This window comes from Lutjanus erythropterus, chromosome 22 (genome assembly GCF_056507025.1).
Source record: "Lutjanus erythropterus isolate fLutEry1 chromosome 22, fLutEry1.hap2, whole genome shotgun sequence".
NCBI classification, from domain to species: domain Eukaryota; kingdom Metazoa; phylum Chordata; class Actinopteri; order Lutjaniformes; family Lutjanidae; genus Lutjanus; species Lutjanus erythropterus.
Window position 1 is genome coordinate 5,895,388 of NC_139338.1, and position 21,678 is coordinate 5,917,065.

The 21,678-nt window shown below is 38.5% G+C and overlaps 1 protein-coding gene and 2 non-coding genes across 3 annotated transcripts; all 3 read right to left on the reverse strand.

Moving 5' to 3' along the window:
* Positions 1-2,942: 2,942 nt before the first annotated feature.
* Positions 2,943-3,025, reverse strand: trnal-cag (transfer RNA leucine (anticodon CAG)). Its single transcript has one exon. It is a non-coding gene; the product is annotated as a tRNA-Leu (tRNA).
* Positions 3,026-3,760: 735 nt separating this feature from the next.
* Positions 3,761-3,832, reverse strand: trnaq-cug (transfer RNA glutamine (anticodon CUG)). The gene has a single exon. It is a non-coding gene; the product is annotated as a tRNA-Gln (tRNA).
* Positions 3,833-8,303: 4,471 nt separating this feature from the next.
* LOC146306535 (E3 ubiquitin-protein ligase TRIM21-like) lies at positions 8,304-12,241 on the reverse strand. Its single transcript, XM_084711054.1, has 2 exons — positions 12,136-12,241; positions 8,304-10,472 (listed from the first exon to the last, which is right to left on the reverse strand). Exon 2 carries the CDS (start codon positions 10,468-10,470, stop codon positions 8,845-8,847), a length of 1,626 nt encoding a protein of 541 aa, XP_084567180.1. The 5' UTR covers positions 10,471-10,472; positions 12,136-12,241; the 3' UTR covers positions 8,304-8,844.
* Positions 12,242-21,678: the final 9,437 nt, after the last annotated feature.

The following is a 21,678-nucleotide window of genomic DNA, read 5'->3' on the forward strand; positions in this document are numbered from 1 at the left end:
CAGAGCAGCTCAACATAATCAGGTGGGCAAAACGCTCCACTGCTGAAACACTTCTCTAACTCTAACCTAACACGCCAGATGGGAAATTGTCCTTTGAAACTGTTTGGAAAAGGGCAAGCACTTAAAAAAACTCTGAGCAGGTGACTGGATGAACCATCTGTCTATCAAATCTAATACTGGCCAACTTCAACCAATCAGATCAAACTCTTGGGAGAAGAGTGGAAATATGTTTTCCATGGAGAAAAGCCTTCAGTGCTGTTTTGCTCCAGTTCTGATATAATTCTGATATAACTGATGCTATCACAGACATGCTGTGTTTAGCGGTTATTAACAGTTAGCTCAGCTACAACACAGCTAAACTTACCAACTATTTACTTACTGACGGTCAAAGCTCCATCAGAATCTCTGTGCACAGACACAGAGTGTGATAGCAGCTGCTAATGTTTAGTAACCTCTGGCTACCAGCTATCTCCCACACTGCAGGGCCAGGAGACCATCTAGTGGTTGTCCTGTGCATCCCCACCCTGGTCCCCTCCTCAGTCCATTTCCACTTTATGGCATTTTTCAAAATTATGTTAGGCTCAGAACTGGAGGTTAAGTTACACTTTGAGTAGAGTTTTCAGGTATCTGTACTTGACTTGCGTATTTATTTTTCTGACAACTTTTTATTTTTTCTCCTGACATTTGAAGACATATCTACCTTTCTACTCCTCACATTCTCAAAACAGAACTTCTTTAGCTTTAGTTTTAATGCATCTGAGTGAAATTATTGATTATTGCTATTTTGCATCGTTGAGTGCCAACTTCCAACATCAAGACTGATTTCAACCTGGCACAATAACACATAGAAAAGATGACTGCTTGGTGTATCCACTTTAGCATATCACACACAACCAACATAACAAGATGTAAATGATGTAAAAAAAAAAAAAAAAAAAAAAGTAACAGGAGGGAGATTAAACTGTGGAGAAAGGGTGAGGTTCAGTTAGTTTTGAGGATTAACAACTGGTAGAAATGTCCTTCAGAGGGTTTTTTAATTTTACACTTTGAGTGCATTTCAGAGCCTGTACTATTCACTTTTACATGAGTAAAGAAGTTGAATCAATACTTCTACTTGTGCCAGTGTTTTTTGTAAACATAGATTTTGTGCTTCTACTTGAGTAAAAAATGTGAGTACTTTTGCCACCTCGGGTAGGTTAAATAAGGTGTTCAAAGTGAAAATACGAACAATGATGATTCAAAGATTTTTGTGTCTTTGTAAATTAAGCACGAGTAAATGTCTTTCTACGCTAACCTGAAATACATTTTCACAACTCAAATTTTCACATTTTCTCGTCTTTACTGGTACATTCATGTTCAAAACCTAGCATCGAAATCTGATTAAGCGATTATTAAACAACTGTTAAATTAATCTGCATCTATTTTGATAACTCATTAATTTTTTTTTGTTTAAAAAAGTCAAAGTTCTCTGATTCCACCTTCTTAAATGTGAATATTTTCTGATTTTTTAACTCCTCTCAGTGTCAGTCAGTCAGCCAGTCAGTAAACTGAATATTTTTGAGTTGAGGACAACACATGACATTTGAGGACATCTTCTTGGACTTAAAATGTCCAAGTTAAACCTGCATTAATGAAGGTTTTTTTTGGTGTGAAATAGCTCGACAACTGTTGAGTAATCGGGGACGTTTGTCATTCGTGGTACCCAGAGGATGAACCCTAATTCAGCAACCCTGAGCTGTGGACATCTTCAGGAACCAGCTGTTGAAAATGTGGAAAAAAAACAGCCTCCTCTTGTCTACACTGTGAGAAATACCTAGTGACTTCAGGCATCGTGTGTGACGGACAAATGCTACGGTAAAACAGGAGGTCACATTTAAGAATCATTTCTCTGTATAGGCTAGTTAGTTATGTATGAGGCCCAAGGATTTTCTGATGTGTGGCCACAATGCTATTCATTGAGCCACTATGCAGCCGATAAAAACAAAGGATACATAGGTTTTCTAACAAAACACTTGAGACCAAGTTGTCATGTTTTGCTAGAGATCATTTGTAGAGATCTTCATCTCTTCATCCAGGAGAAGAAGCTTTTGAAGTGGCTCTTCCTCTTCTTGGGCTTGCTGTCGTTTGTGTTGTCCAGAGGATCAGATCTCTCCTCCGGTGGAGTTCTGTCCTGAGGAGGAGCAGGCTGAACCATGTTGAGACCTGATGGCCGTGCTGTAGAAGTCGGTGTGTGTGTTCCATGTGTGCTGTTGAAAGATGATATGTGCAATTAATAATGGGGGAACTACAGTGTGGGTAATTAATAAAATTTCTTATTGGCCATTTTATTTCCTATTTCCATGTCAGTGATCATAAAACTAATCACTAGCATTTATTCAGTGGAAATCCAACCCCATCTCGTCCAACTTGAAATAACAGTTATTTGTCATCTAAGTAAAGTTAGAGGTGTATTTTTTTTTTATTTTTTTTTTTACAAAAGTTTCAAAAGGAAACTTCAATATCAAATAGGCTAAATACATAATAATATGTCTATAATGATAATGTAGGTATACATAATGCATAGCAGGAGTTAGAAGCATGATCACAAAAGTATTTTACAGAATTCAGCATAGTGTTTGGTTCCAGGGAAAAGTGTCTATTTCAAGAAATAAGAAAAGCTTATAGAATCAAACACTCTTGGTCCAAACACTCCATCTGATGGAGTACAGTTCAGCATACCATTAACTAAGCAACACTCAGTAAACAGACTTGTATGTCGGTCTTTCCTGCCCTCTAGCAGATGTTTTTGGTACAAAACTGTACCAAACCAAACCAAGCTAGTCATATTATATGGTTTTCTGTGTGTGTGACAGATCTCCAGGTACCATGTATACTACATTGTGTCAGGCAGAAGCTAATAATGCCATACCCCTACCCTTTTCTACTCCAATGAAAAAGGTTGCTGTCAGAAGTGGGATTCGAACCCACGCCTCCAGGGGAGACTGCGACCTGAACGCAGCGCCTTAGACCGCTCGGCCATCCTGACTATGGAATCCTTTCCTTGCTGAAACTACAAATAGAAATAGACAGATGTTTTATGTTCAATCAATCAAATACACACAAAAATATATATATCAATGCAGCACTAGTGTAGTGATACATCTCACTGGAACATTTACATTTCATTTTTGGCATCAATGAACTGCCGCTGTAACTTCCCTCCATTTTCTCTCTCCCCCTGCCTCTGCCTGCACCGCTCTCGCTGGGTGCTCCCCCTCCCCCTCCTGTCTCTCTTCTTCATTTCCTCAAAACAGACCACGCTAAAAACAGACAGTGAAAGTAGTGATGTCTCACTGTGTCGCACTACCAAACTTCCATAATGTGCAAGTATAGAATAGGTTTGGGTTTTTTTTTAAGTAATATGAGGAACACTGCTGAAAATCAATTATGCAAAACATGTCTGACAGCAGAGTACAGAGCCACAAGTCTGACCCACAGAGACGTCATGTCACTGTGAGAGCAGGTAACATGGAGCATAACTAATCATTTACATTATGGATATGGAGGCATTGGAGTGCCATTAAAAAAGAATACATACCCAGAACTATATAATGTTATCATATTATCTGGTGCTGTACAAACCTAATGCATACATATTTATTATTTTACCTTTACTACCCATTTACTTTTCTTATTATTTGACAAATGTATTTATTTTCATGGCACTCCTATGACCCCATGCAACTACAGGCACATGTATTGCGTGATGACTCCCAAAATCAGGTCCCACCGAGATTTGAACTCGGATCGCTGGATTCAGAGTCCAGAGTGCTAACCATTACACCATGGAACCACATGTTCATATGTCAATGCTGTCACACACGTGTGGGGTGATGACATCTTATCACTGTAACTAATTATGTAATTATGTATACAGCATGCAAAATGCTTGTCATGGTACTTTCACTAGGGACTGGGGAATGCCATCATTTGTCCATTCATTTACACTCAATACTAAAACTATTGTACTGTATACTTTGATGATTATTTAGTGAGTGTCTGTCTTCTGTTAAAGAATATGGAAAGTCTCACTATGTGTAGTCTCACTTATGATGTAGCCTACCTATAAACTCTGTGTACCTCATATTAGCAAACATGAAACATTTGAAAATCTCAAAATAAGCAGGTATATGTAACCAAAGGGTAATCACATATAAAATAAAATATTGTGAGTGCCAAATTACCTTTATGGCAAATGCCTGATAAACAAATGTACCATTTGACTGCTGCACTGTTTTCCCTTCTGAGGTAAATACTCAACTTTACTTAACTTCTACTACTGTGAATGTGCATTAAATACATTTTAAACATTTAGAACTTAAATTAATCTGGCGTTGCGAAAAACAACCAGCAAGAAATTAACATTCAAAACTGATGCACCCACTAAATACAAAAAATTGACAAAATTGCTTCAATTTAACCCTCCGTTGCAGGCCTGACCGTGGCAGTGTGACTGAAAAGATAGAAAAGATAAAATCTGACACTGAAACCAGGTTTACTCAGCCTCTAGTACGGGTGGGGGAAATTTCCGATTCTTAGATGCATCGCGATTCGGACGTGGACGAATCTGAATCGATTCACAAACGTCCAAATTTCGATTATTTAAATCTGTTAATTAAAGTGATACAGAACCTTCTAAATAATGTGGAACTAAGAAGCGCGGTACGCGTCATCGCCGGGACACTTTGGGACGCGCACCTGGAGCGACACGCGCACAGCGGAAAACAAACATGGCCGACCGGCAGCCACCTCGCCATGAGGTCCGAACAGCTCCTTCTAATTTAAAAGCAGCCGTGTGGAAACACTTCGGCTTCTACAACGTCGACGGCGGAAGCGAACTGGACAAGAGCCACGTTATATGTAAGCTGTGTCAGGCTAAAATAAAATACTTTGGCAACACAACAAACATGAGAAGCCGTAACTCGATTCCACCCGACGGAGGAGTCGGGGAGACGGCAGGCTGCTGTTGCTGCGGCTACTAGTGGCTACTGTTGGTACTTTCCAGTTTGCACATATTTCCAATAGTTTAATAAAATATAATCGAAATGAATTCTTATTACAAATGCGCTGTTTTTAAAAATTGCAAGTGACGAATGCTTATTCAGTGAGACAAAAAGAAATGTGTTTGTGAAAAAGTGCATCAATATACATAAAGATGCATCAATAATCGTTTTATAATCGAATCGTAGCCCCTGAATCGTAATCGTCATCGAATCGGCAGGTGCCCAAAGATTCCCACCAGTCCAGTTTACCTCAATATGGCTCCTTGCATCAGTTTACCGTGGTCCTTACTCCCATGAAAGAGCAGCTCCTCACACCATTCCTCCATAATTCATGAAGAAAGTCTCCTCCCTCTCGCAGCAGGAGTAGCTGGGCTTCACCCGGTCAACCAGCGCGCTATGTGGCTTCCTGAGGTCCGTTGTAGCGGGAATGATATCCACTTGGATGCTAGCTGGAGTTTAGCAAAAGAGCTAATAAACTTAACAGTACACATGAGCTAACATAGCAAAAACGTGGCCGTTAGCATCCAAGCTACTGAAGTCAAGTTGTTATGCGCTAGCTTGACCTTAGCGTAGCTGTTAGCTTAACATTAGCCGAGAACGGACTAAACTTTTGACAGTCTGAAAACACTGAATTTTATTCAAAATAGCAGTAACTGCAACTGACTGAGTCTCATAACTTCAACATTACTCGTTTCATAGTACATGGACAACAAATACCGCTCCTGTAGATGAGCTGAAGTCAGAGCCATTTTCCCATCGTCTCACCTACCAGACCTGACAAGGTCGTCAAAACAAGCCACCACGCCCCTTCTGGTGGACCACCGTGTTACTGTTTTTTTTTTTTTTATCTTTATTGAACAGTACAACTTTACAAGCATGTTAACTTGCAAGAAAAAATAGTTTAAGACTGAGTGAATATAATCAAAATGAATCCCAAAAATAAACTCACCTCGAAAAATAAAACAAAACAAAACAAATATGAAGTGCATAATAACATGTTGGATCAATCTCATCTTTTATCAATTAAACAACAGACAAATCTTCACACAGTAATACGGCTTTCCTTGATCTCATCAATTTCAATGAGTCTAAATAAAGACACAAAAATATGGTGAAGCTCAGGGTGTTTTTTTAAAGAATTTTCATTTGTGTAGAAAATATTTGGCAAGTATGATCAAGTTATTATAGAGAAATTACAATTTCCTGTCCTCCATTATGAAATCAAACCTAATACTACTATAAGTCAGGGCTGGAAAAATCAAATGATTATTCAATATACAATTGTGGGAATCCTCCCACAACAAATTAGATACCAAACCCAACATTTTCCAGCATACACAAAGAATGTTCAACTCTGTCAAATGTTTTACAAAAATCTAAAAACAAAATGAAACCATCGTCCAATAGTCCAATCAATCAAATACCAATCTGATCATGTTATGCATACAACGTCCTTTGAGGAAGCCATGAAAGAGATTTAACAGTTTTAATCAGTTCACATATTTCAATCTCAGTCACACAACTCAGTGAAATCTATACTGAAATTAGGAACTTTGATTTTTATGTCCTTAAACAGGACAACAGATTTCTATCTGGAGGAGGAGGAGGAATATAGATCTAAATAAAATCTGTTGACTTCATCACGTTAGTCTACAGTCTGTACACTCCACATTTTTAATCATAACTGGGTTTCTCTCTTGAGACTTATTTAAAAACAGAACAGCTCCTCTTTAAACAAAATCCCTCCACCAATCCTGGGTTGCTGAGGTAGAACATTTCTGTGACAAGCAGCTCAAGCCCTTCAATGGACCATCATGCCCTCTGGTGACCATGTTGGGCGCTCATAACTCATGACAAATCAAATTTAAGTCACATAAAATTTGATGTTGATCACAAATCACAGCTTTGCATCAGGGAGCTTAAAATCTGTACAGTGAGCAACACACCCTGAAAAACTCCCCTCAAACTATGGAAGTGGAAGAAGTATCTTTTCCTTAAGTAAAAGTAGCCACACGCCAAAGTAAAAATAATGCATCAGTCCTGCATGTAAAATCGTACATAATTAGTATTTATATTATTAAATATATTGGGTTATTACTACTGAATTAACATTAAACAGCATTTCATTGTTGTAGTATTTCATAATATAGCTCTTTTGAGTTGCTGTATACAGTTTAATCAGTGTCAGTGTATGTATATGAAGGTTGAACCAGTTGTCTGCAGCTGTCAGATTAATGTGGGGGAGTAAACTGTGGTATTTCCTTCTGAAATGTATAATAAAAAGTTGCATAAAATCAGACTGCTTCGTCAAATGTTAGTTACTTTCCAGCACTGACAGAACCTGAGAACAACTGACTTGATGAGAGACCTGCTCAAATTGTTGGTGACCTTAAAAATAAAAACATTTTTAGTCTTCTATATCTAATGTTTAGCAACTTTGACATTATGTACAAGAAAACATCTGAGAGACACACTGACTGCAGAATTATTTATTTCTGTTCTCAGAATCACAGTGCTTCTCAAATGCACAACTTTCAAAATAATATAGTTGCTTTTACAATTAACTGTGATTTTTGCAAATTTATCTCATTATTTACATTCTTCTTATATTTTTACTGTGGCAGAGGCCACAGGCCAGACTGGGACTGATGCACATTCAGTCTGGGTAGTAATCGTAAACAAAGTAGCAGTGCAAAAAAAAGAGAAATGAAACAAAAAACAATGTAAAATACTATGATTGGTATTGGTTTCAGTAACAGTATTTGTTTCAGTAACATTATCGAACAACAACAACAACCTGAATTGAGAAAAAGAATCAAATATACATAAAAGGCTGCCTATGAAACTACATAATAATAATAACAATAAAATAATAATAATTACGAGAACAAGAACAATATAATGGAAAAAAAAATACCTTGATTATGCTCTGTGAAAAATATCAAACATATATGCCAACACTGGTATAAACCAATTTAGCTGTTCTAGGCCAATACTGGGCCAATAATATTGATCATACTGACCAAGCAATACATCTGTCTGGCTCTACTAAAAGTAGTATGTGATTATATGGAAGTAAACAATGGCCATAATCACTTGAATTTTACGCACAAAAAAATACTGCACTGTGAAATCTAATCATTACTGAATTCATGTTAATATTCAAATACCACTGAACTTCACACAGGCATATTTTACTTCCTGGGTTATCATTACAACAACCTTATGCACATGGAAGCAGTTAGTCATCGGGACTTTCTGGCAGAAATCTTGCTATTTTAACACTAACCATGATTTTTTTTACCCAAAATCCTACCCAAGAAGGACTCTGTAGCACAAAGTCTTGAAGGCTTCCAAAAGCTAACTTAGTAGGCTTGTTTGACTGATTTAATCTGACTGCTTATCCTTGGTATATAGTTTCACATCCTAAATTTTTGTGTCTGAAATTTACCAGGCTGATTTAAACCGCTAAGCTTTTGACGTGACTCTGATTTTTAAATCCAAATTGAGCTTTGTGAACTCTAAAAATACAAGGTTTTTGAAATTGAACAATTTGAAATTGACTATTAAACAAACAGGGAAATTCAGACTGCATAAATTCAGTAAGTAAAGTAAAACATTCCATCAATATATTATTGATTCCACAGTATTTAAGTTTTCCAGAGGTAATTCAGTTCCACAAATAGGCATTCAGTTGCTTATCAGAGTCACAGTCATTCTGGTCTTTATTTGCTTCCATATAATAAAGCATAAAGCAATGACCATGTTAACAAGAATAACAATGCACTTTGAAATGATTAGTCTAATCAGTGTGATTGACAGGACAGATGATCAGAGGGGTGGAGTTTTTACCACCATCATTATACCAGGGATTGAAATACGGATAGAGTTTCTCAGTGAAGTTGCAGCCAGTAAAGGAGTAGATGAGAGCTGCAGCATTGACATCATAAAAAGAGACCAGACCCTCTTCATAATCCACAAACACCCCCACCTTCTTGGGGTTCGACCTCAGAGTGAGTGGAATTGAAGGGCCAGCAAGAGCTTTGTACTGATTTCCATTCATCAAGCATACAGTCCAGTGGCCATTCTTGGGTGACAATGTGAAGAAGCCCTTCCTGTTGATAGATTCTCTGGCCACTCCTAAAGTCCAGGCCGTCTTCTCTTTAACCTGGACTTCATAATAAAATTTCCCAGAAGGGAAACACTGCTCTGCTAAGGCGCAACATGAGGAAAATCTCTTTGGGCTGTCTGGAAGATTCTGTTTCAGATCACCATGATTGACTTGCTTTCGATCATCAGACAGGATGAGATCTGTATTTGCTGTTTCAGAATCCAGAGTCACATCTACTGCAAACTGCTGGACCGTCTTCAACTCAACCTGAGTGCACAGATTCTTCACCTCTTTTGTGAACTGAAGCAAAGTTGTCCACACAGTCTCATCATACGATGAATGAACCCTGACCTCAGTCCATTCCTTGGTGGGTGAAACAGTGTTCAGTGATGGGATGCTTTGGAGGAACTGGAGGTGGTCTTCAGTGCGTGAGAGCTGCTGCAGCTCAGTCCCTCTTTTAATCAGCTCAGAGATTTCCTCTTCCAGGTCTTTGATGAAGCCTTCAGCCTGTTTCACTGTTCTGTTCTGCTTCTCTGCAATAATTTCGATGAGCTGAGCTAGGGAACTTTCAACAGACTGGATCAGAGCAGTGAAGACCTGCACACTGGCTGCCATCTCTCTGTCTGCATCTTTCTCGCTGAGCTTCACAGACCGTTTGATCTGCTCAATCTTCAGTCGTCTCTCTTGGATCATTTGCTGAACTCCAGCTTCTGTTTTGTCCAGCTCAGATTTCTTTCTTTCATATTCTCCTTTCAGGGGAACAATGTGGTGAAGCTTGTGATCTGACTCAGTACAGAACTGACACACACACATCTGGTCAGTTGTGCAGAACAGCTCCAGAGGTCTCTCATGTTTCTTACACATCCTGCCTTCCAGGTTCTCCACAGGATCGATCAGCTTATGTTTTTTCAGGCCTGTGATTCTGTGATGAGGCTCCAGGTGAGTCTCACAGTAGGAAGTCAGACACACCAGGCAGGACTTCAGGGCCTTCAGTTTGGTTCCAGTGCAGACATCACACACAACTTCTCCTGGTTTGATATCTTGTTCCTCTGAGCTGTTACTGATTTTATTTTGAACTGAGTGCCTAAACTGAGCAGCCATCTCTGATATGAAAGTGTTGACATACAGCTCTGGTCTTCTGTTTAAACGTTTATTACACAGGGGACACTGGTACTGGACATTAATATCCCAGTGTTCTGTGATGCAGGTCTTGCAGAAGTTGTGTCCACATGGTATGGTGACTGGATTAGTGAACACATCCAGACAGATGGAGCACAGAAACTGATCTTCAGAGAGGAGACTGCTGGCTGCAGCCATGTCTGAGAAGAAAAATGAAAGAGTCACATTAAAACAATGAAATAACAGAAATGTGGGACATCTTCAAAAAGACAGTAAAATATAATTAGCCATATTATTATGTTGCACCTCATACAAATGCACCTTTTCTACTGGGGTTTTTCGCCACACCGACCCAAACTGCACCGCGCCAAATTGCCTTTCTATTGTCACTTTCAGTGCGCTGAGTTGCACCCAAGATGGACCCTCCTTTTGTAGCTTCTAACAGAATCCTTATGCATTAAAATTCAGTTTCTCTCCTCTGTTGCAGTTTGAACTTTCAGGTATCTGCATTATTTTACCGTTTCATATTCACTTTCAGCTGTGTCAGAGTTGTGTTGCTTCATTATTGCTGATGAAACATTTCCTGTTTGTTGTGGAATTTGCTTCACTTGCCTCACTAGCTCTTAGAATAGTCTCTCTTTATATGGATGACAGGTCATCTAACCTGAACATGCACACTAGTAGTTGATCACTCTGCACAACTATAGTCCACAGCTGCACAAGTAGGAGAGTAGTGCATCCCCCAGATACTTTCTCCTGAGGTCCCAAGGTTATGGCTTATCAGGCAGACAGACTTCACACTCTAGCACAACACAATACATGAGCAAGGCTGACAGATACAGTGATTTAGAGCAAAGAGGTATGCATAGCTTCTTGTTTTTCACTTATGCCCAATAGAATTTGTGTACACATAGATAGACACATCAGGCCCATACAAGGTGGCGTGGCAAATTCCAGGGAATGTCAGGGGACACTTAAATACCTTCACTTGAGAGGTAGCCTTCAAAATTGGGTTGGCAGTCACAAAAACCTCTGTGTATTGCTAAACTGAATTCTCCTAGGTCAAGCTTCATTAAATACTCCTGTGTGAGTCATCTGGGACTTTTATTGTGAAGAATTCAAGGGAACTGTGTTTATCACCAAGACATATATGAACGGTTTATCCACTGCTTTATAGCCATTCGACTCGAGTCTCCTCAAGCTTGTCTTCAGGTAAAAGACACACCTTCAAGCAGGTAGCCCTGTAATGGAAATGCAAACCCCTGCCATGCTGTGCTGACATGCCGAGTCAAACCGAGTCAAGCCAGGCCAGGTCTGTGTATGGAAAAGGGCCAGAATTGTTTTTGGCATCCAGAAGGGATCCAGGAACAAAAGTCTCATTAAATTAATAAGAAAACAACTTCAGTAGAAAAATTTTTCTTTTATAAAAAGTAGAACATAAGCCTCTATAAGTGTAAAATAAAAACACTGAAATAATAGAAAGTGCTAAAGACAATATCAGCAAAAGTCTTGTTGAAATAAGTAGCTATGCTGCACATCACTGAAACGCTCAAAGCCGATCTGGACAGCAATTCTTATTATTGTACATTGTTTTGAAAGGGACAACTGGTCAGTGAGGTCTTGAGGGACAAGAGATGTGGGAAGCCCATCTACAGTATACCCATTTAGTACCAATAATTGAGAGTGAAATAAAGTAATATGTCTCAGAAGACAAAGAATGTCTGACACTTCACAATGCCCTAACAGAAAAAGCAGCACATCAGACTTATTTGCATCGTCATCCTTATGTGAGTGTTCCATCTTCCCTGTTAATTTCCTTTGACTATTGTTTAAAATACAAGAAATATCATCAGTTCTACTCACTGGTTGTACTCAGAGGCTCCTTTGTACTGTCGACTTGAAGTCCTGAGGATTTTATTTGCTGATAGAGAGGAGCTTATCTCAACTGCAGTGGTACTGTCGCCCAGAGTTACTTTCTGTTTCATTTACAGTGAAACACTCCTCTCCTCCCGGCACTGATCTGGCCATGCAGGTCTGCTGGTAAACTATAGTAACCTCTTTCAGGCTCGGAGATTATGATGACTTCACCACAAGATAAACAGATTGTATTTAGTGCTGTTATTACAAAGTAAAACTTGTTTTCAGGTGAAATGCCACATTTGATTCTACAGTCATGTCTAGTGGTTAGATATCTCCATCAGATCTGGAATTTCAGTTCTGAGAGAGCAAACACTGGGGAGAAAACACAAGCAAAACACACATTTACAGATGGAATTAAATGGGCCATTGTCATGCAGTAAGGAAAACATATTTTTAAGACTTTGAAAGTACTTAAATTACCATACCACTAGTTTTGCAAGTTTAGTTAGAAATCGTGTATTTATGTGGACGTGAAACTTGTGAGTGGCTCTTTTAATCCATCCTGCTGACCATCAATGTAGTTTAAGTAAAAATGGATTTTAATGTAAAATATTGCTCTTTAACAACTTAACAATACCACTCTAGGAAAAGTAATTGTTACAGTAACCTTAGTTTGTAAAATATAGCCATTACTTCTGTTAGCCTGACTTAGCTAGTTTGGTAAAAAAAAACTTAAACAACACAATTTAACCAATTCAGGTGGACCACACAAGGTGTGTCAGAAAAGTAACAGGACTGTGTGAGCTATGAGTGGAGTAGCGGGTGATTAGTAGTAGCGATTATTGGGTTGCATCATCGTGTGACATAATATCGAGGACTATATAACTGCAATCTCAGCTCTCTGCAGCCATTGTATGTTTTCATACGTGCTTTTGTTTACAGCTCCTTAATTTCAGGCTGCGGAAAACTCTGTCAGAAGCTGGAAGATTACGAGACACTTGAGGATGACCTGACACACCTGCATGCGTTGCTTCTTCTGATCATCGTTTAGCGGCTTCGGCACCATCTTCGCGCAGATCTTCTGCATGCCCAAATATTCTGTGATAATCTTCCAGACACTGTCATGGTACATGCCCAACTCACTTGCGATCAGTCGAATAGTCAGCCAACAATCACAACACACCACCTGCCTCATACACTCAACGCTGGCCTCATTCCTGCTTGTTGAAGGCCTTCCGCTCCTGGGGTTGTCTTCCACGTCCTTGCGTCCCCCTTTGAACCTCTTGTGCCACTCGAAAACCTGTGAGTGCAACATCATCTCATCTCCGTACACTTACTGCAGTATTCTGAGTGCTTCTCACGAAGTTTTCCCCAGCCGGACCAGAAACTTCAGGTTGGTTCACTGCTCTGTGCCCATCGCTTGATGGCTTGTTTCCAAGTCACCAGGAGAAAATGGCAGCAAAAGAGGGGCCAACCCAGTACTAGTAAGGTGTACCTAATAAAGTGGCTGGTGAGTGTATAAAAACTATAGAAAAGGGAAAGCTGTAGGTCATGTTGTTCTTAAGTATAATAGTTGGGTTTAGTGTACTGTGTGGCATGTGCAGACAGTGAGGGTAGAACATACACTGAGGACATACAACAGCAAAGAAACAAAGAAAAAAAAACAGTTTATGAACATTAAATGTGAATGATTAGGTAGATACAGACTGTATTAGATGCATTGATGCCTGTTGTTCTGTATTGACAGTTTGTTTCCACTGGGGGGCAGTAAGAGTCAAAGAGATAAGACATTGTATGAGAGGAGAGGCAGTAATTGCTGTGGAGTTTAATCATAATACAACAAGACAATACATGTTTTTGTTTTTTCATGCTTTTAGCTGTAGTAATACAAACTTTTTATAAGAAATATGAGAAAGTACTAATGAGCTTTCATTTGAAAACGTGTTCATACTGTACATACAGCTGTAAAAGTGACAGCACAAAAATGAAAACTGTGACTAGATCCTTCAGTGTTTTAGAGTCAGAGTACAAAGAAATATGAGGTAACTGTCCATGTTTCTAATTCTTTAAAAAATATAAGTAAATCTACACCAGATTTGGTCCGAAATATACTTTAATTAAAAAAAAAAAATCAAATAATCTCATTTAAACAAACAAGAAAATTAGGTTTTGTTTTCCATCCCTGAGTCTGAAAACAAAGAAACTTTAATTTCATTGCAACTTTTGCCTTTCGTAGCATCCTGTATGTCCCAGCTGTATGGTTTTCATTTCTCTCGGTACTATGTCACTGGTTCAGCAAGGAAAAGTGCTAGGAAAAAACCTAAAGACATGCGAAGATTCTAAAGTATAATGAAATAAAATAAAGTAGAATAAAGTCAAATAAATACACACTCAAATGCTCAGAATATAATTCCAGTTTGCACAGTTTCAGTGCAGTGATAAATAGCCCCAAATAAATTATATAAAAATGCAGAGGAAAAATAATCCAATGTGCAGGAAACGGGTGTTTTAATGTCATATTTTCGATTATTGTTGTTGTTGTTGTTGTTGTTGTTATTACTACTGTTTAGCATGTTCCCAAATGCTGAGTGGGATCAGCTACAGTTATTGTAAAGAATTAAATGGAAATCAGTACAGATACAACAATCTACAAATACTCCTAAGACCATAACTATTATCACCAAAAGTAAAACTAGTTGTTTTACAGAGAAATTACCCAATTCACTGATTACTGCATCTGACATTATTAGGTTAATACTGATGCATCAATGTGTTGTCACTGCTCAAGTGGAGTTACCTTTTTTGTTTTTTTGGTAAAAATATTGAATAAGTTACCTCAAACACTTATTTGATTAAAACTATGAAACTCTTAGACATCTGAAACATGGCAAGGGGCCTCAGCTCAACACTATTTTCTTGCAAACAATCACAAGCCAAAGAAGTTGAGATCCACTGATCTCGTTCCCAGCCAAACCTGCACTGGGAAGCTAACATATCTTCTGATGCCAAAGAAGTTCATCCTTGTGGGGACATGGAACATCTGGACTATGCTTCAGTTTGGCAAGACTGTCATGGTGACTGGTTGGTGAGGACATACAACTGTGTCAGTAATTCTATTTTTTCACTGCTTTGTTTAATAAGACCATTAACAGCTGACTTCTCACTCCTCTTAACCAGCCACTAGGGGCGCAATTGATCAACAACCGCTTCAGTTTGAAATCTTGTTTCAGCTCAGGACAATGTATGTGGGGGTCATGTTAATGTTGGCTGAACTTTGCAAATCTCTGAAACTGTGGCATCATTGCAGTAGGTGCTTCACCATCTGTTGCCTGGCGGGGAGTTTTGCTATTGTTCATGTTTCTTTTGCTTGCAGCTAGACCTCAGACATTTTTGGAGGATTATGAGTGTCTGGAAACTTCAAAACGACGTCTAGTTTAATGAGTTTCCGAGCCAATGATGTTGATCAGCTTTGATTTCAAAGCCTGGAATATTTTACAGTGTTGTTTTGCCCCATGGGGCAGTAAAAACATTGTTTATGGGTCCTTGAATTAGAGGTAGTTGAACATTGTTATCATGCTGGGTTTTCCCTGCGTCTCTCAGACTTCAGCCTGATGACCACTTCCTGCTCCGTCCAGATGGAAGCGCTGGTGTTAGTGAATAGTTGATGATGGAGGATGTGGCAGGTCAAACAGATACAGTCACAATGGTGCTACTTAAAACTATAAAGAGATGAAAAATGAATTATTTCTCACCATGTCTCTCATTGAATTACTGCCCAGTAATTTATTACCTCTTTAATATGTATTCATTTCTCCATGTTTCAATCTGCAGCAGTTATATCCTAAAGCCTCAGTACGGCGCCAGCAATGTCCGGTAAGGAGCTCTTCCTGTTCCTTGTTCCTTGCTTTGATTTTTTTTTACTGGCCTAATTGCATTGTCATAAATGCTAAGTAATACAGCAGACATGGCCAAAAATGTGCTGCCAGAAATAAATAACAATGGCCACTGAGTTCAGTGCATTGAATTGAACTGCTAGAAAAAAATCTACATCAACAGCCTCTGAACAGACAGATCAAAGTTGTGAAATATTTGCCTGTAAAGTATATACTTTAATTTTCTTTAAGATATATATAAAGTTTCTTTATCTGAAAGATCATTACAGACTGCAGGTACTGGGTTTCATTATTTACATTATTCTAACCAGTGTGGGAAAAGGCGTTCATATCCTTCACTTATAGATGCTGTATGTAAGAAAAGACCTTTTTTCAGAGCAGCCATGTTTACATGAAGCTGTAGTGTAAACACAGGTGTGGCCAGTGATACTAAATCAGATCAAACAGAGGCTCACTAGAAAGGCTCTGCTACACTAAATGGAACAGGACCACAATTAGTATCATGGACAGCTTTTACCAAGTAACGTAAGGGATTGCAATTTCTCAAAACAGTAATTATATTGCAGTTTATAATCTAAGTAATCCTCACTTTGTCATAAGTGGTGTAAGGTCACATCAGCTGCTAGCCAAAAAGATACAGGATGGATGGAGGATGAGGGGGAGGAAGAGAAACATACTCTTCATTTATGCATGTGTGCATAGATAGATAGATAGATAGATAGATAGATAGATAGATAGATAGATAGATAGATAGATAGATAGATAGATAGAGTGGGGCACTGATTTATGCAGAGATTACATTAAGTACACCCAAACATTAATGACCATTACTTAAACTACTAACATTACAGTGTCTTACAGTTTCTGCTTTGCCCACATAGTCCTGCCTCCTCCTCTCCTTCTTCTTCAGATCTTTAAATAAAGATCTAAAATTTTATCCCAATGTTAAGTCAGTTTCTCCCTGTGGTAACGCAAATGGTATAGAATATAAATATTTTTCAAGGTAATGAAATAAGAAATTCCAATATAGTGAATCGTGTTCCTAAACTAAAACTCCCCATTCTCACTTCTACCCAACACAGAAGAAGAAGACAAGAGGGATCAGCCTGTATATAGAGTGACAGTAAAATACTGCAATGTGCAAAATACTTTGTCAGTGTTACATTATTATTTACAGTTAGTAAATAGTGTAGTGATACGAATTGAAGGTAAATTAGCCTATATATTAGAAAATCCACACATTTTATTTATTTATATTCCTATGTATGTATTTGTATTTTGTTGTCTGTGAAGTTTTTTTTATATATTTTTTTGTGACTTTTCAATTTGGCAAATTGTTTCTTATACATTATCTTGTATAGGCAGTATGAGCAGGGTGGTGGGTAGAAAAAAGTGAAAACGTGCTGGTAAGCAATGCCCTTTTTCTCAAATAAAAATATGCTTAAAAATTCTCATATATGTACATGTATGTGGAGACAGAGAGAGATAGACATGAATGAGGTGGGCAGTGCAGATAAAGTGGCAACAGTATTTAAATGGCAGTAGTGCAAAGTATAACATATACATATATATATGAATGTTCAAGGGTATATTGTCCTTTTCAAGAGTTTATTGTTCATTGTTTAGGGCTCTGATCGCCTGTGGGAAGAAGCTCTTACTCAGTCTCTCAGTGTATGGTTTGTCTTGCCTGGTCGCCAGTCCAGCTCTGTGGTGGGGTTCTGTATTATCCTCCGAGCTCTGCTTACACATATCGTCATTTAAGATCTGGCCAATCACAACTGTGTCATCACACTGAATCTAAACTTAATCCTTAACTGGACCTTAAAACCAACGTTAAATTTTGTGTGAAGGAAAAATGAACTTTTTCTTCTAAACACTCTATACACATAGATGCTGAAAACATGTTAAAACACTAAGAACTATGTTGTACTGAATTGACGAGTTAGACTGTTAAACTGTTGTTCATGATGTGCCGGGGTCATGGTCCCCCAACACAATAAGCTCCACAGACCAACAGTCGGTCAGTTACAAACATACCTTCAGGGACTCTCTCAGTCCAAATCAGCCCAGCAGTTCACTTCAGCTCACTTCAGTTCCAACAACCCGACACAGAAGGAAAAAGATTACAATCCCATAACTGTCCTCCATCTCTGGAGGCTTAAACATGTCTGGACATGTCCAGTAAAGCTGCTAGACAAAGCTTACAGGTCTCAGATCATTTTCAGGTCATAGTGGTGTTTGACACTGAGACGGCAGAGTGGACACACAGAGCAGAGAAAACTGATCATTTTCTGATTCTTTTTTTTTTTTTTTACTAATTTTATCTACTTAGAGACTTTTTTAGTCATTCAAACATGGCTGGGTGTTTAATAACATGTTTCTGTGGTGTGACAAAGTCAGAATAAACATTTAATGCTGCTTTACATGAACACACAGTGGCAGAGCTAAAACTAAAACACTCAGTGTAAGCATGGAAATGCAAATGAGAGACTACTCAGTGTGTGCATAAACAGTTGTACACACTCAGCATGTGTTACTGCATGTCCCTGTGGAGGAAACAAAACACAGTCCTCAAGGGGGAGATACAGGACAAATAAGTGTAGACATGTCAAATCTAATGAGACTTCACTTTGTCATCTGCTGTAGTGCTCCTCCCTGCAACACTAGAGGTTGTTGCTACACACTGTGGTCTTTCGTGCGTGTGGTGACAGAACCACGTTTATTTAACCAACATTTAGGAAAGTGTTCTAGGTGCTGTTATGCTTCTTTAAAATATGAAAGTCATTGGCGTACTTGCCAATTGTGAGACCTCAAAAGTAGGAACGATTCTGACACCAAAAAATCTGAGTGTCAGAGACTTTGTTCCCTGCATTGTGGTGACTTTGAAAGAATGAAAATAACAATAAATATACTACAACAGCGCTTTTATGTTCAATACTTTTAATTTTACTTTTTTAATTCTCAAAAAAACATACAGAATAGCTCATCCTTGTAGTGTGAATTTGCAGAAACCTCTGGCTGTAACTAATAATCATCGGTTTTCCTTTATTCATTTATAAAAAAAGAAAATTGATGGAGCAGGATTTACAAAATACATGCCCTTTACCTTTTAAACTTTCCTTAAGAAACAGGAATTCTTCTCTTGTAGCTGTGCTGTTATCCGTGTGGAAACAGTGGTATAGAGCTTACAGTTGTGTTTACAGCTGTGTGGTGTCAGAAATAGGTTATGATAAGGAAAAGATGGGGAAAAAAGGTGGAAAAATATGTCATAAATCAGGAGAAATACAGGAGAATTTTGATCCTGGAAGGACAGAGGGAGACGGCAATATGGCCGGGCAAAATGAGTCAGAAGAATGACTTTTATGCAGCCGCTCAGTATGGTCAAAATACTGTTTTATTTAAAACAAGCACATAAAATAAGTAAAATACAGCAGTGCATCCAAATTGTGTAAAGAATTACATTTTTATCTATTCTATCTGCAACCGAGGACTTTATCCATTCATTGATCATGCTAAACTGAGAGTCATGTTTCATTTTTTGTGTTTTTCAGGGGCTAAAACAAATCAGGAAAACAAAAATAAAGCACAAATAAACCTCGAGCTTTAAAATTTTCATAGAAAATGTGTACAAAGCCATGTCTTGTTGTGGCAAATTAGGGGTAGGCAATAAAAGTAATATGATTTTATGGTTGAGTACTGTTGATTATTGCCACAAGATGATAGCGTCAAGTCTATAAAATGTGATAGTCTCGGTATGAATCAAGTTTCAAAGCTCATTGTGGAATAAAGTGGTTGAGAGCCTTCAGTTTGCAAATCATAAAATAGCAGCACAGTCAACCTTGATCATGTCAGGACGGAAATTTCCATCCTGGAATGTTAGAACATCTGCGCCACTGTACCTTTAGTATTGGTCAGGTGATTAAGTTAAAGGTCCAGTGTGTAAGATTTAGGGGGGATTTATTTGCAGAATATGTCACATTATGTTATGTTACATTATGTTGTGTTACATTACGTTACATACATAACTTATTTTAACCCAAACCACAAACCTAAATATCCTAAAATTTCCTAAACTTATAGAAGCTTAGCATTCATAAAGGTCTGTCCACTCCAAGAACAATAACTACAATTATAACCATAAAAATATAATTTAAAAAATAGTTGTAACTCCAGTGGATGGTGGAGCCCAGAGCACACCTATAAAATTACATTCTGGACTCCAGAACTGCATTAAAAACTGCATTTAAAACCCACATCTTTTTATAAAGGATACAGGAAAACCATTGTCAGTAAACACAGTGTGTTTCTGCATCTACAATTACCAGTTCAGACTCTACCATGCAAAGACAAAGACATATATCAACAACATCCAGAAACACTGCAGACTTCTCTGAGCCTGAGCTCATCTGGGATGGACTGACACAAACTGGAAAAGTCTCCTGTGGTCTGATGAGTCCACATTTCAGATTGTTTTTGGAAATCATGGACGTCATGGTGACCAAAAGGACCATCCATGTTATTACCAGATTCAAAAGACAGCGTCTGTGATGGTATGGGGTCTGTGTCAGTGCCTATACTGTCACTTCTGTGAAGGCTTCATTAATGCTAAAAGCTACATAAAGGTTTTGGAGCGACATATGCTGCCATACAGACGTCTTTTTCAGAGACGTCCCTGCTCATTTCAGCAAGACAATGCCAAGACACATTCTACACATGTCCCAACAGCATGGCAACAGGTACTAGACTGACCTGCCTGCAGTCCAGACCTGTCTCCCATTGAAAATGTGTGGTGCATTATGAAGCACAAAATATAACAACAGACACCCTGGACTGTTGAGCAACTGAAGTCATGTATCAAGTAAGAATGAGAAAGAATTTCTTTATCCTTGTACACATATCTGCAAAACACAATAAAGCTATTCAGTTTGAACATTAAATATCTTGTCTTTGTACTGTATTCAGCTGAATAAAGTTCAAAAGGTTTTTGCAAATCATTGCAGTCTGTTTTTATTTACACAACAACTTTTTTAGAATTTGGGATTGTATTTCCGACCGTATTTCCTCTCTTTCTTGCTTTGTTCCATAAAATAAATAGAGCAACTCCATACTTGTACACAGTGTAAAGAAGCTCACAATAGTTTTATGCTTTCATGTCATGAATACTGTAACAACTTTTTTGATTCTTGAAGGGTAAATGTGGCTACTTTGATCAGTCCAGTGGCTTCTGCAGCAATGAAACAAAATTGCAGTTATTTTTAAGATCAATCCATCTCTATTAAGTCAACCCACGTCTTCTGGCACAAGCACAATGTTTACTTCCTACAGCAAACGTCCTCCAACACTTGTGTGAGTGTGAGTTGAGGGCCTGGACAGGAACAAAGGCCTAAACATGGAACACCATTCATCTCTGGGTGAGGACTGCTCACCATGCGGCTGTGGTCGATCTGAGGCATAAACACTTTGTTTCCTCCCTCTGCTGGGCCACCGGACGCCTGAAATGCGTCCCCTCTCCCCTGAGGAGAGAGACAGAAACACACTGCTGCTATCTTTTGCTTTGGGTTAAGAGTTATCTTTATCCTTGAGCAGGGAACACGCCTGTGATCATGAGAATAAATCTGTCAGATAACCTTTTTGGTGCCATGATAGATAAAAA

Excerpts from the sequence above, each read along its gene's own strand:
- LOC146306535 (XM_084711054.1), bottom strand. The coding sequence starts at position 10,470 with ATGGCTGCAGCCAGCAGTCTCCTCTCTGAAGATCAGTTTCTGTGCTCC.